Genomic DNA, 19,976 nt, shown 5'->3' on the forward strand with positions numbered 1-19,976 from the left:
GGCTGTTTTTATTTCCATGGGCAACCGACAAATAAGTTGTATAACCCTTGTTTAGATATCGCACTTTCTATTCCCAAAGACCCTATGGGCATCATACACCTTGCAAATTCAATGCAACATAGCTCACTAGTGGTGGCTTCCATCTGATATAAATTTTGTGAAATGATGGCAGTCAAGAAAGTGCAGGCCAAGGTACACGTCTTTTTAAAGAAACATGGAAATAAGAAACACGAGGTTCCAATACTCTAAAAAATTGTATGCTGAGAGCTTAACCCTTTACTTGGCAAATATTGATTTAGTGAACAAAAAAATTTTATTTTTGGCTTACACATCTATTATAATGCAAATATAACATTTTTTATGCAAAAGATAATTTTCACACATTTTGAGGGGGGCCAGGAATTGTTGCCATATGGCTACATTGCCAAGCGGTGGTATAAAAAGATCCAATCAAATAGGTCAGGAAACCTGGAAGTAAGTTACCAATAATAGCTTTTAAAATAATCTTATATCTTTTTCATAATAGTGCTGTTCTATTTTTTTAGGATAAGCATCCTAAATTTCATTATTGTAAGATAAAAATGTTTAAAAATTGCTAAAAAATTGGCAAGAACCTAACACTCATTTATAATCACTTATCCCATACATAAATGCTGAAATACATGGGTACATCATATAATTATATGTGTGCAGAAAAATGTAGCTCAGAAAATGATGGTTGACTAAAAGTACATAAGCCTGGAAGCATTATGCTCTATAAGACCATATTATGCAAAACCGTCAAAAATAGGATATAAAAGGAGTTCTCAATAAAACAGCAGGCAGAAAAGTGAACATGCATCATAGTCTATGCTGAATGATAGTCAAAAAAACAGTTCTTCTCTCCAGTGAGGCACAAGCACATTCCACATTTAATGCAATAGACCCTTGAGAATCCTGTTTGACATTGCCTGCATCTTCCTTTACAATCACTTCGAACTTCAGGCCAATGGGCAAACTTATCCTCACGAACTTCTTTTCTTGGAGGAGGAGTGAATGGCTTTCTTCCTCTTTTTGTTGCTTCTTCCATCTGACTTTTTCGTTTTCGAGGTCTACCAGCTTTTCCTGGAGTTGCAACTGGGCAAACTTGTCTGTTGGAATGAATAAGAGCGTCAGCTATTCTCAGGATGAACTTCAGCAAAGATAATTGATTTCTTCTTCCAATATCGTGTTCCTTGCAATGTCGCTTGTACATCAACCAGGCATTCACTTTTGCAATGTCAATGCAATGCCAGAAGATCTTGATGTACCATCTTCTGGTCTTGACAGTGATGCGATAAAGGCTAATCAACATGTCACAAAGATCCACACCTCCCATACCTTCATTATAAAACAAAATAATTCTTGGGCATGGAATTTGTTTCCTTTCTTTGTCGTCAGTGCACCATCTCTCAATTGTACCAAGTGGATCAATTCCTACAAAATTGGATGCAATATGAACACAGTTATTATCTAGCCATTTTGTCACAACAATTCCCGAATTCATGTCTGACTTGTAATCCATTGATCCACGACCTGCCTTTTTCATCTCTTTATTGGATTGCAATGGGCAGCCTTGTAGACGATTGCTGCGCACGGTTCCACATGCTAGGATCCCTATCTTTTTCAAATAGATAAGAAGGTCCAACGTTGTGAACCAGTTATCAAAAAGCAATCTGTGATTTCTATTTGAAGGCAGGTCTTTGCACAATCTAGCAACAACTTGGGCACACTTTTGAAGAGACTGGAAGCCCTCATCTGGATAATCATCATTTGCTTTGCCTGTGTAGATGTAAAAATCATAGATTATGCCAGATGCACCGGCTCTAACCAGATTTTTAAAACCCCATTTTACAGGTTTTTTGGGGTTATATTGGCGAATCTTTGTGTATCTGCTTTTAGATGGTATTATCTGCTCATCTACCGAGTGCACCTCTTCAGGTTTCACCAAAATACATTGATTTCGTAATCCCTCAACGATTGGTTTGATCTTAAACAACTTATCACTAGCTCCCTCTGTGAATGTTGAATTGTCAACAAAATGAAGATTTCTTCGCAACTTCTGGAACCGTTTTAGTGACATGATGTCTGCAATGGGCGAATATCGCATTTCATTTGACCAATACAGGGTGTATGCTGGAAGACTAATTACACCCATTTTGATATGCATTCCAATGTATTGCTCAATCTCAGATCTGCTGGTGTTTAATGATACTCCACTCTTCTGTGTGCTGTATAAATTTGTGTTTTCAACAACTGTGTCGGTCAGATTGTCTGACCAAAACATCTTGAAATATTCCAAAGGTGTTTTTATTGTGTTATCTTCATTTTCTGAAATATCTAGAGTAAAGATTCCATTATGCTTAGGGATGTCTTTTTTCCGCCATCGGTAAACATGTTTCTTCATAGATCCAGAGGGTTCCTCCTCTGCCTCTTCATATTCATCACTGTCCTCCTTATTGGTATTGCCTTTCAATTCATTACTTTGACCCATACTTTCTTCATCTGTTTCAAGCCTATTTAATAGCAAAGAATCATTTTTTGGTTTATCATCATCCTCATCAGAACTAAAACCAGATATGTCTGATTCATTTCCATCAAGAACAAATGCAAGAGCATCCTTGAAACCAATCCTTTTGCTACAATCCATTGCCTTGATACCTGAAATCAAGACAAATTCCAATTCACACTTATGTGGTAAATTTCTGTTAATCACACAAGCAAAATTTCATTGCAAAATTGAATCAATCTGGTAAGCACATTTAGGCAGATTTTGATACTAATTGGTCTAATTTTTGTCTCAAAAACCTCCAAACTTGACCAATGTTGACTTCAGAATATAATGGCCTAACTTGATAAAAACCATCCAATTCTTGGCAATGTTGCCATTTGTCTACAATCATTCTATACAATTTTTGTTAGGAAAACATAATGAATCTGGTAACATTATTGTTATGGAGTGAACAATTCTATTTTCACACTACACTTTCAAAATGACATCTTTTTCATACATGTAGATTTTCAACATAAACAAAGCTTGCAAACTTTGCCACTTTTACTCACCCGAAACCACCTTCTGTTCCAATCAAGATTGCAGCACGTGTCCTTGAGTAACAGGCCAAGTCACTTTATCAACGTGCGTATCAGGTAGCAATATACAATGCCTACTGGGTACACTACATTGTGAAAATGAGGCTATTTCATAATAGAGCCCTAAAATTATTGTTGCCATATGGCTACAACGCCAAGTAAAGGGTTAAAGAGGCACAGCAATTTTATCTGCAATTTACGGCTACAGACTTTCTGCACCTGGTACGCTAAAACAAGATTCAGTTCTCAAGAAACATTTTTAGAGGCTCAAATTAACAAAATGTTAAGAAACTTTGAGCCTGTCTGTCCTTCTAGGCGCTTCTTAAAAAATAAATTGCAGCTTATTTTCTGTACAGAATTGCCTAATGCTGACCACAAGCATGGATTTATCGCAATGAATCTAAGAACAGCTTTTCTAAGTTTAAGTGTGTTCAACTTTTAACTCTATTTTGAAGAAGGAACAATTTCCTTAATCTTAACTTTTTGCTTCCATTTTTCAGATTCATAGTTTCATATAAAGCTGAAAATTCAATCGACAACAAGATGAAAATTTGAAAAAAACTAAATTTTTCAGATTTACAATAAATTCATTCATTATGATACACATGATAAAAAGCGGAATAGCAAAGAAGCTAATGATACTACACGGCAGCTTAACAAAACATATTTTTATAGGACACGTTTTACTAAAAGTAAACCAGTAATAAGTCGTTTAAGAAACTTGACAACCTAAAAGATTTTACAAGTATAAGATACAGTGGATGGGTTTTACTCCATATGTTCAACCATGTAAGATTTTCACTGCTCACGCAAAGATAGATAGTCTCTTTATCATCAAGGAGATCTAAGACATGCTTAGAATGAATTTGAAGATAGAAAAACAGCCATTCTTTCCTCAATTTAGTCTGGAATTCAAAAATTACTACAGGTTTGCAAAAAACCAAGCCATTTGCATTTTGAAAATGTCAAACAAACAAAAATTCCTTCTTTAGTAACAGACCATGTTTTTTGAATGAATTCCAACGGAAATCTAGAAGAAATTAAAACAATAGTCTACAATGGTATGATTTCTAAATGCATCAAAGCTGTGCGCATGATGAAGAACGTATTGAACGGGAAATAAAGCACCAGCTCCAATGGATAAATGGAGGAAAACGCGGTGTGTCTATATATTACTTTTAACATGTGTGGTGCATTTATGATGAAACTAACAGTTAATATCTTGTGCAGAGTTAATTGGTTTTATTTATCACACTATCAATTACTTGAGAAAACGTTTAAAGTTTAACAAATGTACGAATGGTGTCCTAAAGCAACGCCTTGTCGAGCTGGGGTTTCTCGATAGGAGTCTTACGGATGTAGCTTTGGGGAAGTGCCTTAGTGATTTTATAGTTAACTATTATCGCTGTAGAGTAGATGTCGCCAATTAAAAGGGATCCAACCAACGTTTTATGCACAGCTGTAGTTAATCTTCAATAATTAAAGCCTTGAGCAGGGAAAAAACTTTGAAAGTATGGCAAATTAATAAAACAGTGTTAATTTGCTTAAAACCAGCAGATTGTGAGTTAGCAGAGGTATCACCTATTTCCAAACTGATGGCTTCTATAAATTGAGAATAGAATATATATTTTACACATTCTGACACTGAAGAATATTCCTTCGCAGGTAGAATATTCCTTTGTGAAAACAAATTTGGAGGAAACGGAGTCTAAAATCTGCAATCACCATCTACGACCTAAAAACTCTGCACTATCATCGAGATTTTTTACCAAGCTGTTTCCTTCATATTGCCTTAAACTGGGACTGTATGTTTCAAACCTACACTTACTTTTGTATTAACACAGCTTACCCAATTTTTTAAAATTCTGTCAGGCTCGAGAGACTTAAGTCCTTTTATTGACAGTAGGCTTAACCGGAGGGGGTGGGGAGTGATCTCGCAGACCCCTATTACTTGCCATAAATATTGCATTAAAAAATCGTTCACTGATATAATGGAAACGGAGATATACATGACCCGTTTTTGGGGGTGTACACTTGTCCAACACCTAAATGTAGTCATGGATGAAAAAAGTTGACAGATACAACCTTGCACAGGAACCTTCCTGCCAACCTCTAACACGATAAGATTTGTTGAGTCTGCTTAGCAAAAAAGGGAATAAATCTTCCTCACCGTTACAGCTCATAACCTCTAAACTATTCTTTAAAAGTTCTACATCAGTTGTTTCATATTCTTTATAACAAGCTACCGATTTGAGATATTTTTCTACACAAATGCATTGGCGGGAAAGTCCTTCAAGACTTAGGACGGCAAAACGAGACAGAAATTGATTATACAGCGTGAATATTTAGTAGCAGCAGATAAAGTCAACCTAAAAAGTAGTAGAGAATGCCATAATGAAACTCGCACAACATACAGGAAGAACAACTTTTAACTGCCGTGGATTTTTATATCCCTTAAGGCCGGTTTCCATTTGATTCGTTCTGGTCGCACGACTGAGCGAATGTACATTGGAGCATGCGCAAATTGAACTTCATCATGCGTTGCGAATGCGCGACCATTCGCGGAGTGCGCGACCATTCGAGGAGTAGTTCAACTCAGTTGAGACTGGCCCCATTCGCTGATTTGTTGATTTGTTGATTCGCTGTCGCCAAGTCGCGAGTCAAGCGGAAACCGGTCATTACATATATTTTCAAATATACAAGCGGAAATAGGAACTTATTTATGTCAATTCCTTAACAGCCTTGCTGGGGTAGAAGTATACTATGAAATGAAGACGCATCTTCTAAACAAATACCAATCGGTATATACAAGGAAGATAGGTATCTTGACCTTGTCAGTTGTCTTATACATATACATATTGTCAGTGGGCAAACAGAAAAAGTTATGATGTTTGATTAAATCAACTCTCTATGCAAGAACAAGAGGATATTTACCTCAGTCCGAGTACAAAAGCACCCAAACCACAAACCTATGTTAATAGATGTCGAATCAGGTATAAACAAATTCAAAATTAATACGCTATCGAAATCGAGAAGATGTTCAAATCTGCCTAAAATTGTTGTCTTGTTGCATCCACGTATTTACATTCAATTTGGAAATTCCACTTGGAACACAGTATAAAGAATATTTGAGATAAATCATTTTCAGTGAGGCGAAGCCAGCATGATTTCTTCTCCCAGTAGGACGTTTCAAATGGAAACATTGCGCCTCAAAGTCACCCACGTGAGTCGTTAACAATTCGCTGGTTGGGTGGTTAACCCATTAGGGTTTCTTTGTGATTCAAATCAATCAGGTTTCGAGTGGCATTTTTACCGTACGGCGAGTCGCTCCATCTTCCAGTATCGGACGGATGAATTCTTCTCAAAGGTAAAATCACGTTAGGCCAGACTTTTTTAAGTTCGCTTGTATAATTGTATTTGTAACCGCTTTGAAAACAAAATCTATGTTTTGAGTGTCAGTAGCACAGGTCAAATGTACGTAAACTTCCTTATTTTCGTTCCTATTTTTTTCTAAGAATTTCTGCTTAACAAATGAACTTGCAGGGTCAAACATCATAGGTCCTGCAAAATAAAAAACGCATTCATTAAAAGTGGAATGGCAGGCTAGCTTTATCGGAAGATTTTACACTTTTCTAACAACATCCCTACAAAGCTAAGCTGGCTTTCACAAGCACGAAGCGGTAAACAAAGGTATGGGAACTAGGCAGTTACACCAAAACGAATAAAAGATGGGAGTTCATTGTGATAAAGGAGGTTAAGAACCTTTCAATACGAGAAAAAGATTCTTCCCAACTGATTTAAATTTACTTGAAGAAAGCTGATTACTTTTCTGGCAGGTTCAGAAAAACAAGCAGTGGATTAGAAGATCAAAACTGGCGTAAAATGTCGCTATTGGTTCAAGCTTTTCATCAATAACTCAAACAGCAAATTAAGAAAAAATGAACGTAAACATACAAAATCTAAAACAATAGAGATAAATCCCAAAAGTCTACGAATAGAGCGCTAAAAACAGCTGACAACTGATGCAAAATCCTGTCAATTACATCTCAGGACGATGCAGCTGCATTTTGTTGCTGAATCTGGATTCCAATCTGAATCAGAATTTTAATAACTAAAAATTTGAAATGCTCTTCGCTTAACTTTTTCTCAACACGTTACTGCATTGTTGGTCCCAATACCAACTTGAAAAAGGTGTCAGGCCCTGTCGATGATAAACGTCGCATTCATTTATCATGTGGTTAAAAAATAAATCCAAAAATCTTACCTGTATAATCAGGAAAACAAATTGTGATAGGCGAAAAGGGTATTTTCTCCTCGAAAAGGTCCTTTTTATTCAAGAAAAGTATCACTGATGTATCTGTGAACCATTCGTTGTTGACAATCGAGTCGAACAGCTTCAAGCTTTCAACCATTCGATTCTAGTGGGCAAAAAAAAGACGTGTTATACTTTTGAAAAACTTTACGATACGTCAATTTGAAAATACTTCAGAAATTTTTTTTTAAAAAAAACGACAAATAGCCTTCTAAGAGTTTAGTCAATTCAATGCTTACCAACTTGAATCATAATTTCACTTTAAATCACCAAAGGTATATATTTAAAATCTATAGACTCTAACTGTTATTTTAGTATCAAAACAAAATCGAATTGACAGGGGCTTTTGTCACAACCTTGCAGAAGCTCGTTTACGGAAAGACACTGAACTGATTACCAAGAAGATATTTATTAAAATTTATTGGCAAAGCTGATAGGTCAGGCAAATCTTTTTGCGTTGCATTTGACTTTTACAATATAAAGTTATTTGAACTTTTAAGATACTTCGACTCGAATAGCAGTTTTCTTAGTGATTCTAAATTCGTCTAGTTCCTGAGTTGGCAACGGGATACCCTAGTCATGACAGCACAAAACACACAACAACTCATTACCACAGCAAACAACAGCGTGCAGAAAAATAACACCTGCTAACTGTGTTAGCGATATTTAAGGCACTATGTCCCGTCAGTCAACCGTGTAGTTTTAACATTGAGAATTAGCCTTATGTTGCCGATTGGATACGTAACAATAACTCTGTTTTGTAGTCCAACCAATGGAACATTTAAATGACCAGCGAAATGTTTCGGGATGTAGTGCCTTGGCTTTAACACAGAAAAGTATCACATCGCAAAAGACACAACTGTCATGAATTTCATTTGCTTTTAAAAAATTATTTGTTCGCAACAAAACAACACAGCAAAACATCTGCTGTACAATTACATCAGCCAATAGCAGCTAAAATATCATTTAAAAACAAAAGAGAATACTTGAGAAACTAATGGAATTGGACTTACTGTTGTTTCATCTTCAGCTAATTTTAGATCATAACAACTAAGAGCAGCACAGAAAATAATAGCCGTTACGTCCTGGAAGCAGTGTATCCACTTCCGCCTTTCGGTCCTTTGCCCACCAACATCGAGCAATCTGGTATGAGCAAAGAAATAACCTCAGAAAATGATTGAATTGACATTCCTGGAGAGTTTTAAAGAACAATACTTGCAAAGCAATTACCAATATTGGGAAATTATAAACAATTTAAACATACATATTCATTGGGAAATTATAAACAATTTAAATACACTATATTCAAGCTTGCCAAGTGAAATGAAATGTCTACCTATTAAAACTGCAAACGACGAAATCACCGCAGAGCAAGGCGTACGAGACTTCCACAAAATGAAAAACAAAAGGATTTCGAGGGATTTTCAGATAAAACGATAGGACTTCCAACGCAAGTGCATGAGATTCTCATGGATCTATTTGCCCCATTGCAGCAAAGCATTTTTTGTATTCATCCCTAGGCGAAGGCAATATCAAAATCAAGGCTGATTTCTCTACCATGGCCTAATTTTTTGATGACGCGGTTTTGTGAATAGTCATGTAGACCACTTTCCAGTCAGGGAACACGAAGAACAAAAATTTAGCGTGATTTGTTTTATTGTCATGATATTTTGGCAAGAAACCGTAGCAATAAGTATAATCTGAAACTTACCTATAGAGCAGATTCTGAAACTTACCTAAAGAGCAGATTCTGAAACTTACCTAAAATGCAGTTTCCGAAATGTAAACTGTATTTCAACTATGCCGATTGTCTTAACACGAGTTCTTAATATATCTTGTTCGGTAGGTCGATAGGAAGGAGAGCCAAGCCTTTCCAAACAATCCAAGTAACTAGAAGAAAAAACATTTGCTAATAGATTGAAAAGGGAATCGATAGGAGAAGAGTTAAGCATAGTGCACAAGTGAATTGATTAACTGACTTATATTTCCAAAATAAGACACACCGTTAGGAAACATCTCTTGGGCACATAGCCAATCCCTATGTCAAAAGGATTTATACCGCCGTCAGATAAATCAAAGAATATTCCCAATATATCTAACCAACAAGATATGCAAAATAGATCTATATAACAAAAATATATTTAAAATGTGGGAGGAGGGGGTGAGAAAATTACTAAATATTATAACCGCTGTGCCTGCCAAGCTTTTTTCAACTAAATCCTCTTTGAAGATGCTTGACAAAGCTTTAAAGGGATTAGGGGTTTTGTTTCCAGTGATAATGAGTCGCGAGAAACCTACAGACAGGGGATATCTTGACCGTCCACCATACCAATAAAAATTGAATCAGCGCTGATGATATTCTTGAGCGAATAAGTTTTATATATTCGAAAAAAGTGCAACTTCCCACTAATAATCAATATTCTCGTCCTCCCTTTACTTCTGTGTAAAGCGTCATGACTTTAGTTCGAATGGGTGTACTTACTATTTTGCGGAATCGTTTAGCTGATACTCTCTGGACCGCTGAAAGCAATCACGAACGCCTCGGTCAACCCAAAGTCGTTTCATGCTCTCTAATAATTCTGCTGAGAATTGCAAGGTATCTTCTCCTCGCATAGCTGTTTCGAAAACTAGCCTTGCATCGCTCTGAAAGACAAGTCGAAACTTCTTTGAGGTGAGGCCTCGCAACTAAAAATGGTTAAAATTACTTAACACTACATTTATCACAGTTAAAACTCTCTTTTAAATAAGTAAGATCAGAAAATGGGCAAGGGAAAAAGGGGAACGTAGCATCTTAAAATATTAACTTTAGTGTTTACATTGAGAATTAGCCTTACGTTGCCGATTGGATACGTAACAATAACTCTATTTTGTAGTCCAACCAAAGAGAAATTTAAATGACAAGCAAAATGCATCAGGATATAGTGCCTTGGCTTTAACATAGAGAAAAGTATCGTCTGCTTTCCGCAACGAAAATATGGCGGTAAGAAAAGTCCTGTTACATGCTTATCTAGAAGGAATAACTATCAGTAATGTTGTTTCAAAATACAGCTTGAAATTTCTGCCAATTGATTTTAATATGCAAAGGTAGGTTTTATCAAACAGCTTTCGATATGCACGATGTTTAAACGGACTTTTGAAAAACACGTCTTTCAAAAGTAGTATTTAGACACCTGGTCAGTCGTGGCAACATTTGGCAAAACAAAAACATATCCATACCATATTTTCAAGTTAGCATGTTTTTCGATCATTAGGAGGAGCGTTGTTCTTAAGATTCAATCAAAGGGAATCTATATTTTTATCATGGCAACATAATAAATGTGTCGAGAAATAATGGAGAAAGTTTTTCAAGGATTCCTTGCTGGAATAACCGTAGCAGTTGAGAACAAAACTTTGAAGTAACATGTTTGTCAAAATAAACTGCTTTAGAGAAGATTCGGTCAACGTCTAGTTGTTTTTAATGCTTTTAGATGACAAACATAGTCACCTGCCCTTTTAAGTGTCGATTTAAAAGATCTAATTTCGGTCGATTCCAGTTCACAACAATGGGATATTGTGCTAAAGAATTGTTCAGAAAATGCTTCCCGAAAAAGCAATTTCGTGCAAAAAAGTTAAATTTTAGTCACTCTCTCGGAGTGTTAAACAATAAACTGTGTACGTTAAGACATTACACGTCACTCACACCTTTTAACTTTGTATAAAATATAACGCAGCTAAAAGCAATAGGGCATGCCATTATTGGCCCAACATACATGAGAAATAATTGAACAATTCAAATTTGTCAATTAAAGACATTTTTAAAAATAACTTACAAGATAAAATTTAACGTTTTACAAACAATTATCATCAAATTCAAAGGGGTGGCATTTGAAAAACATTTTCAAGTAAAACAATAAAATAATATTTATTTTCTTAAAAATTAAAAGAAAAATAAAAGTTTGAAACAATCTGGTATTTAGATTCATCAAATCTTGCCTTATGAAAACAACCAATTTGAATTTGAGTGTGCAAGTAGTTATTAATGCAAAATTTTTGTAAGGTAAACAAACACCTAAGATTGAAAAATAAAAATTGCTGAGTTGAAAATGTGTCCTTGGCTAAAAAAAATCCTCTTTTGAAGTTGGCCAAAATTTTCTTTTAAGATTTTATTGCCTGCAAAACTGCTATAAGTTCTTGGCGGTGGCTCCAAATCTTTGCATTCTGCAGCTTAACAGATGGGAAGGGGACCGAAAAAGTCTTTTGAAAATTTGAGAATACTGCTATGTTTACACTTTTCCTTGCTATCATCCTGTTTAACTGCTTTGCAAATTTCTCTAATGATTCCTTTAAATCAAACAAATTATTTTTGAGAGAAAGGACATCATTCAATACGGTCAAACCTATTTTTGAAAATTCATCATGCCCAAAAGGCATTATTTTCTCTAAAAAAATCAAGGGTGCTTATTTGTTTGGCACCGGCCATGAGCAGGGCAACCTCAATACAGTCATTGTCATGTTAGGTATATAGTGCAAGCTATAGATAAATACTCATAATGGCCAGATAAATACTCACAATTCGCCGTTCCTCTCCAAAAGGTACATGTAGTTTTTCCATGGCACGGAGAATGGCAATAAGAGACATGATGGCATTACTGAAGATGACTGGTCTATATCTTCGATAATCTTCCTCTGTGAACCCATTGTCATGAATAATTCTATGAGAACAATAACAGACATTAGAAAAAACAAAATGCCAGCTTTACCTGTTTGTGACTTTATTTTTGCCAAGAGGGATGCAAAGAAATCTCATAAAAAGAGACTCTGCAACCTAAACCATCAAGCATGAATATGAATGATTCAAAGGGGTTCAATGGCCCAACTCAGAAAATCCCTCCTGTAGAACACTCATTTTACAAGCTGAAATCAGCTGTGAGTTAATTCCCTAATTTGAATGGGAAAAGGACTTCAGTGGGATTTTCTTTTTTTTCTTAATATCTTAATTTCGTATTTTCTTAACATGAATATTGAAGGAAGATTGCTATCCAATTCTTCTGTCATTTTTGGCTATGTAAGTGAAAAAGCTTACCATTCTGACACAAGATAAACATTCTATAATTATTTCCTACAATCTTTGCAGCCAATTTTAACAATTATATATTGACATCTAAGAATATTGTGAGGATTTTTAGCATTTTCCTTGCTTTCTGACCATGTTTAGAGCACTTCTTGTGGACAAGTATGGCTTGCCATTAACAGCTCTTAGGCAAAACAAGAACAAAAATTGACAAGCAGCTGTAGAAAAATCAGTGACAAATGATAGAATAACAACTTGAAAGAAAAACGAAAGTATAGATCTAATGCAGCTAAAGAGTTCTAAATGCAACTCATCTTACTACAATTCTGACGCTAAGGAAAAACAGTACATTGTTGACAAAAGCATGAGAACGAAAACACTGAAAAATGCAATAAAACCTGATCATTTTCACACGAATGATTAATAATGGATACTCACTTTACATGTGATAAATTAAAATCAGGTCTAATCCAAGTCATTAAATACGTTTTAGAACTAAAAGGTACAGAAAAATTGATAAAAGCTGATGGGAACTGAAAAGTTAAGTTGAAAAAACTCTCCGTAGCAAAAGATTGCAGTAGTTGGGTGTAAAACAACTACTGTACACACAGAGCAACATACTTAGGTTAACAGCAATCAAAATTATAATTATATACTTGTCAAAAGATACTGATAACACTGATAACTCTCTTGTATATAAAAAAACTAACATTTCTGCTTCACTAGAAAAATTTCTTTAATTATGTCAAACATATGTGAATCAAATTTTTAATTTTGATTGTGTGTAATGATGGAAGGAAACAGAAAGGAAGTTGAATAATTTAGGTGAGAAAAGTACACCCAATTACAACAGGTAAGCTGCAGGTAAGCAGTCACATACAAACTATTATCTACTTTGCAAAATTTGTTTTAAGTTCAAATGTTTATCTTCAAAATCTGAAACATATTGCAAATGATGGCATTTACAATGTATAATCCTGTTAGAAAGGGAAATGGCAGTGAGACATGATTAGAGTCAGGCTGTTCTAACCTCCCTGATGATGCTTGTTTTTTGCAGATACTGGATAAACCAAACTAAACACTAAAATCAATTATATATGTCAAACCTGATATGGCTAATGTGAGCAAGGCAGAATTTCGTTTTCAACCAATTGGATGCTTTGTTTACAATTTTCTTTTTGCCAATCAGAGCTCACCAATCTCCCGTACTAGCAGCTCAACACACATTTCACAAAACCATCAATTGCTGTGCCCTAAAAACGATACTTTGCCTCTTAACTCGGTGCCTCTTACAAACTTGTTGCCATTGCAGCCACTGCTTGCTACCTACTGCTATTCCGACGTGTCTTTGTAATTACTGTGTCAGTGTATTCACTCATCTCATTGTTTCGAAGATTTATTGTCTTAGGCCCTTGGCCACTGTGAGCCGCCATTATTGAATATTGTTTCCATACTTTTGTCCTCTCAGTGTATATTTATCCTTCCTTGGTACAATTACACTTCCTTGGCTTAACACCTTATCAGGATTGCAGATTAAATAAAAAATTTTGAAATAACCATAGGACTAATCTACAGTGGAATCCCGATATTATGAAACCTGACCTGGTTACAAGTATAATTAATTTTCCGGCATGACAAGTGATATCTGGCCCCTTGAATTCTGCCTCTTTTTTTTGATATATTAAATAAGCTCAGTTTATACTTGTTCAGAAAATTGCTCAGTTGCTAAAATGTAAGTAGTCATGGTGAGAATTCAGCGAAGTAAATTTCATCAAATTATTGCTGTCATCATTTTCGTGATGACAATTTCTCCGTAGATCTATCATAATTGCCAGAATGTTTTGTGAAAAAATGTCACACGCCATCACACGCCTGGATGTTTTCAGGCGTGCGGTGGTTAGCACGCCTGCTATATTTTTCCCACGAAAGCCTGAGCAATGATAATTTTTTAGTAAATTTTATGAACATTGCAAATTTTTCATTTTGGTTGATTTTATCCCAAGTATATTTTCAAGGCAGCCTCAAACTCCAGTAGTGCTTTTCCTCCAAATCTAGGGGTGCTGTTGAGAAGTTTGTAAATGGTAAACAAAGCATCTTATTGGACGAAAATGAAACTATGCCATGCTGCTAATGTGACCTGATATCATGAGAAAAAGTGTGAAAATTGGAGTTGCAACTTAGAACTGCCTGTTCTCTACATCATAGCCTGTATGTTAAACCTGGGTTTGAATCCACTGCCATATCCAAAAGAGAAAGTGCATCCAACAATCTGCAAATTTACTCCTTTTATGGACTACAGAAAATTACATCAAATGGACAAACAGGAAGTCATGGCTAATTATTCAAAATACTTACTTCATTTGCTTCACAATGGTGCTTTTTCCAGATTCACCAGCCCCTAACACAAAAAAAGATATTTGAAGGTATAACTTCTGACTTGGATACAAAAAGGTTAAGAAAAGCAATGTTGTTACTCTACCTAGAGAAATGAGCAAAACAACATATTAATTGTCAAACTAATGGTTTTCATTGACTGTCTGAACATTTGTCAATTTTTGTTGCCTTTTCACTTTACAAAACAATTAATGCTAAGCTATAAAAACGTAAACAAAACACTTTTATCCAAACTCTGCTCCATTCACCTCCCTCTTTTCATAAATTTAGCCTTCAAATAGCCTCAAATAATTCTATCATCTAATTGTCAACAAGCACTGTCTTTAAATGAACATAGAAGTTGTGTATCCTTGCTACACTCAGGGGCGGATTCAGGGTGGCGCACAGGTCGCATGGAAGACCGTCAGATTTGCAAAATTTAGTTTTAGTCTTCAGTCATTGAAATAAGGCAATCATGTTCACCACAATCTTTTATTTCCCTCCTTACAAATAATACATTTACCTCTCTTTAATAAAAACAGGACCAAACTTGGTGAATCTCACATACAATGCTACAATTTAATTCAATATAGAAGAAATTCAAAGACCATCCTAGACCGTAAACAGTATGATTTTTAAGCATGTCGCCAGTGCCACACAAATATGCAGGGCTCTTTGTTATGCAAATATTTTACGAAATCTCACCAATCAAAATTAAAGTTTACACATATTTGTGTGGCACGAAAAGTCTGTAAACACTATGCTAGATTAATGTGCCCAACAACTGCTGGAATGGGAAGAAAGTGGATGAGGTTGAAAGTTGTGAAGGAGAAGAATCTCAATTTTCTTTATCTATATGGAAGAGGTGCGCAGGAAGTGTACACTTCTGAATCTCAAGATATTTTGTTTCAACTGCGTGTTGGATTTGCTGGAAAATTTGGAAAACCTTTTTAAAGGGAAAAATGTTCAACTGAGCCATGTGAAAGTCTCAGGGCCCCAGTGCTGTCGCAACCCTCAAAACTACTACAAGGCCTGCAAACCTCCTTGGCAAGGCAACTTCTGATACTACAGATAAGGGAATCCATTAAGGCGTTTCATCAATCAAAGTGAACCAGTCTTGCTTAGGGTGACCAATTGCAGTTATAAAGGAAACGCTTACAAGACATGAAAATAATATTCTAGACCAAAAATCAAGATGACTTTCTTGATAAAAAGGGTTAAATTATTCCTTTCATTTATAGTGGTTGAAATAATAAACATTGTGAACATTAGGGTTTTTGCCTTTTTGGAATTAAACCTTGTTGCTCTGGTTGCGGGGGGGGGGGGGGGTGGAGGTTCCTCCTAGAATGCCTGCTGGGTAGTGTTAATGTGCAACCGTCACCTTTAATTCTTTATCCGCCCCTGCCTACACTTATAGTGAATCACCAATTGTGGCTTCATAATGAATACAAACCCAGTGTTTTATGATTTGCAAATTAAAGCCAATATGGTTCAGACTCTTGTCATGTTTTTAAGAGGTCTGTTTTTCATCAATCTATTTTTAAATATTACAACATTTCATCTGCTAGGCCCTAAAAAATATAACATTGGTACTATTTCAATGAATGGGCAGGGAAATAAAAAGATTTATACGGCCACTTCAACTAAAAACTAACAGTATCTTGGAGTTAAAGTTTTCTGACTATCAGAAAATGATATGGTTCCTGCATGATACTTTTTTCTGTTTTAGAAAATATGGTTAGGAGAAGATCTTTATTGAAATACCAGTTATAGCAGAAATGCATTTATGTTTGCTAGATTTCTTTGTAGAGGGAGAACCAATGTCCCCCTTACCTTTTCCATGGCCCACCATTACATAATAAAAAAAAGTAAAGCAAACTTTCTTTGGTTTCAGTCTATTCATGTTTATAAAAAACATCTGTCATGGCACTGGACCATTCTGTTTTGATTATACATAGGATCCCTAATATAGGTGCTGGCTATGCAGGAGCTCAAAGGCTTGGCACCTCTTGGGAATTACCTAAGAGGACTTAGCTCCCCCAAGCAGCTTTTTGATGCAGAAAAATTTTCCGATTACAAAAAAATTCAGCATATTTTCAGGCTATTTGTGAAGAAATTTTCGCAAGGGCAACAAACTGCCTATGTAGATCAGCTTACGAGGGCGACTGCCTGTTCAACATTATTTGTTAAACGAAGTCCTTCAGGGCCTGTGGGAGAATTAGGGTATTATCTACCCACAACTGTCCTACTTCTGATTTTCTTAATGCAAGATTACCTGCTAGTTTGTAACAAAAATATTCAATGTCATGACTTATAATGTCAACAATGACGAAATTAAACGTGGGTTTCATTAAAATCTTGACCCCTCAATCAAAATTTTTAAATTTCTTCTTCAGTGTATGAATCGAAATTAGATTTGGACTTGGTTGAAAAATTCTCTCCCTCTTCCTCTCTGACAGCATTATCTATGTTTTCAGATTCTTTTGCAGCTTCAAGACAGAGTCTCTTACTCGTAGGCTCCTCTATAATGTTTTTTCTCCAAATAAATATCAACAGCCCTTTTTATTATAGCATTTCCTTCCATTACTGTCCAGTTCTTATCATTTTGGCTTATTATCAATATTTGTTGTTCACGCTTATGAGTAACCAACGTTCGATGTAAAGGTCATTCAGGTCAGAATTTATCACCAGCATTTTGCAAATGATATGTGCCTCTCTTTCATAACAATATTTTACATTTGAACTGTTGAGCAACCCTGAAAAAAACTAAAAGTCTGTGCCTATGACCCCAAAGGCTTCCACATGGAGTTAAGAACAAAAGTCTACATATATATTGATATATATTCACATAAATAAATGTTCCTTGTGTCATACTATGGCATCAACCCGTCAAGGGAAAATTATGCTCTATGCACTTTTACCATGATTTCTACAATATAGCCAAATATAAAAACCTGTATTTGGGAGGCTATCATGTGAAAATGCAGAGTACTTTTTATCAATCAAACTTTCATTCTTATTAAGTTCGAAATTCCTACAGTAATGCAACAGGCAGTCACCAAATATAAAGCCGATGAGACTTACCCTGAAAAAGAAAACTTGTTTTTTTGTATAAAAGTATGCTGCTCAGCAATAAATGTGGTACATTTTGTGGGCAAATTTAAGACATTGGCCTTCAGATCAAGCCCATTTCCTGTTTTTACATATTTCAAACCTTCTAAAGGTTTTTCTGGCTGTTAACCACAGTGATTGCAAACAGATAAAATGAGGGTTTACTATTAATGGCAAAGTGTGAAAAGAGCTTATGAGAAGAAAATATGTGTGTGCCTACAGCTTTGTAGATTTTTGTCGAGGAATCAAAACATTGGAACCAATTTTATGGATATATAATATATCTACAAATATCCTTCACACGGCAATAATCAGTCATTAGCTAAAGGTGAATGTTTACAAATTATCTTTAGTAACAATCCCTTGGTTAAAACTCATAGTAGTCTTTTTATGAAACAATAATAAAAACTGGGAAGAGATGTTCAACATGCAGAACCAAATTCCTTGATGTTTAACCATATACTTGCACTGGCATGCCATTTATTGACTACCCAAAATGACTTATTCTAAACAACACATTGGCCACTTAAAGTAGATTTCCCTCTATATACTTATACCAACCCCAAAAAAGATCCATAGCTTACAGACTAAACACACTTGAATAAAGTTAAAAAATTTAATGAAGAAAAATTGAGACACATCTGCTTGTTTGTTTAGTGAGGCTTAATGAATATAACAATGAATGGTGCTCAAAGACCTCTTCCTTCTTTCTTACTTCTGACAAAGTCTAAAAACATCACAAAAATAATGTCGCCAGTTGGCATGATGCGATGGTCGTCTTTGGCCAATCAAATACCTGACCTATGATTAATCAAGGGAAAGCCTTTTGAGTCTGAAAAGCATGCAAGTGTACACCTTAGCTCATCCTTGTCTGGAACCAGAACTGAGTTTCTAGGACTCCTCTTACCACAGCTTAGGCCACCAAAAACAAGGCGACATTACAACCAACAACGAACGAAGTCAGTTTTAGTCGCACACAGCCCTAATGAATGTAGGTTTTGACAGATGATTTTCACTAAGAAATTTTAGATGTTAATATTGTCATCAAATTCTACCACGTTTCAGTAAAACTGACAAGAATTTCATATTTCACGACTAGAATTGTATGAGATTGCTATCGTCAGGAAGACACTGAGCGATCATTGGATTATAAACACAAGCAGGTTGGTCAATTGTACCAAATACTGCCAGCAAAGCTGGCTTAAATCATGTGACATGGCAGATATAAGGTGCCAAGCCAATAATACAAATAATCAAAGCAAGAATACACACCTAAAAGGAGCAGTTTGACTTCCTTCAGGGCCTTGTCGCCATCTTGTTTTAAGGTTTTCTCTATAGCTTTGCTGCGAGAAATAGCCTCCCTTTCCTCTACACTTTGACCGCAACCCATTCGTAGTAAAGGACTTTTCCGTTTAGAGAAATGACTACATCTTCTGCACGATCGACTGAGAAATGGCTTGAGCTTTAACGTTTCTTCGACTTGCTTGCATATTTGTCACAAAGCACTTGACGCCCTTTCTTCACATTCCATTCCCCAGATTCTGAGCCCACGCGGGCATTGCACAGCGCCCTCCTGTCCTGCGCACGCGTGCAAGCGTTGTTGACGAGAACTCATCCCTGCAACTTGTCAACACCTCTCCTCCACAGTAGAAAATGAATCATCTTAGCGTTAAAGTTGGCAACAAATTCTGTCATTCACTGTGCTAAGATGGCTGCGCACGGTGCAATAAATTCTTTGGGCAGTTTAGCATGCAATGCAATGGTGTCTAAAGTTCTGCTCCTGAAAAGCCTATACTATTGTTTGAAATTGTCTACAAACATAGTCATCTATACTATTGTGTACTTGATTAAAAAGTTGATTTGAATTTTTGATCATATCATTGTTGCATTAATAATGTCGACAGGGTAAAAAATTAGCTGCCACTTGCTGGTCGATGGAGAAACAAAGTCAATCTTTTTCGCAACTAACCAGTACACACCCACTTTTATGTTTTTAAATTACAAACAAAACAACATATGATA

General features: G+C 35.7%; 2 protein-coding genes across 2 annotated transcripts; both read right to left on the reverse strand.

The window, feature by feature from the left end:
- Positions 1-130: 130 nt before the first annotated feature.
- Positions 131-5,113, reverse strand: LOC135684837 (piggyBac transposable element-derived protein 3). The gene is made up of 2 exons (XM_065200522.2): positions 3,082-5,113; positions 131-2,679 (listed from the first exon to the last, which is right to left on the reverse strand). Exon 2 carries the CDS (start codon positions 2,666-2,668, stop codon positions 848-850), a length of 1,821 nt encoding a protein of 606 aa, XP_065056594.2. The 5' UTR covers positions 2,669-2,679; positions 3,082-5,113; the 3' UTR covers positions 131-847.
- Positions 5,114-6,112: 999 nt separating this feature from the next.
- On the reverse strand, positions 6,113-19,504 carry LOC135691178 (guanine nucleotide-binding protein G(o) subunit alpha). The gene is made up of 8 exons (XM_065208971.2): positions 19,227-19,504; positions 14,826-14,868; positions 11,970-12,111; positions 9,903-10,063; positions 9,182-9,310; positions 8,434-8,563; positions 7,373-7,526; positions 6,113-6,669 (listed from the first exon to the last, which is right to left on the reverse strand). The coding sequence occupies exons 1-8, from the start codon at positions 19,342-19,344 to the stop codon at positions 6,482-6,484; spliced, it is 1,065 nt and encodes a 354-aa protein (XP_065065043.1). The 5' UTR covers positions 19,345-19,504; the 3' UTR covers positions 6,113-6,481.
- Between the last annotated feature and the right edge of the window lie 472 nt (positions 19,505-19,976).

The sequence above is a fragment of the Rhopilema esculentum genome, chromosome 4 (genome assembly GCF_057945365.1).
Source record: "Rhopilema esculentum isolate cy_ngs chromosome 4, ASM5794536v1, whole genome shotgun sequence".
Lineage (NCBI taxonomy): Eukaryota > Metazoa > Cnidaria > Scyphozoa > Rhizostomeae > Rhizostomatidae > Rhopilema > Rhopilema esculentum.

Bases quoted from the DNA above. Each gene is read 5' to 3' on its own strand.
- LOC135684837 (XM_065200522.2), bottom strand. From the start codon at position 2,668: ATGGATTGTAGCAAAAGGATTGGTTTCAAGGATGCTCTTGCATTTGTT.
- LOC135691178 (XM_065208971.2), bottom strand. From the start codon at position 19,344: ATGGGTTGCGGTCAAAGTGTAGAGGAAAGGGAGGCTATTTCTCGCAGC. The intron at 12,112-14,825 runs GTAAGTATTTTG...TTGTTCTCATAG, and splicing joins ACCATTGTGAAGCAAATGAA to AATTATTCATGACAATGGGT. The intron at 10,064-11,969 runs GTGAGTATTTAT...CTTGTCTTTCAG, and splicing joins TTGGAGAGGAACGGCGAATT to AGCGATGCAAGGCTAGTTTT.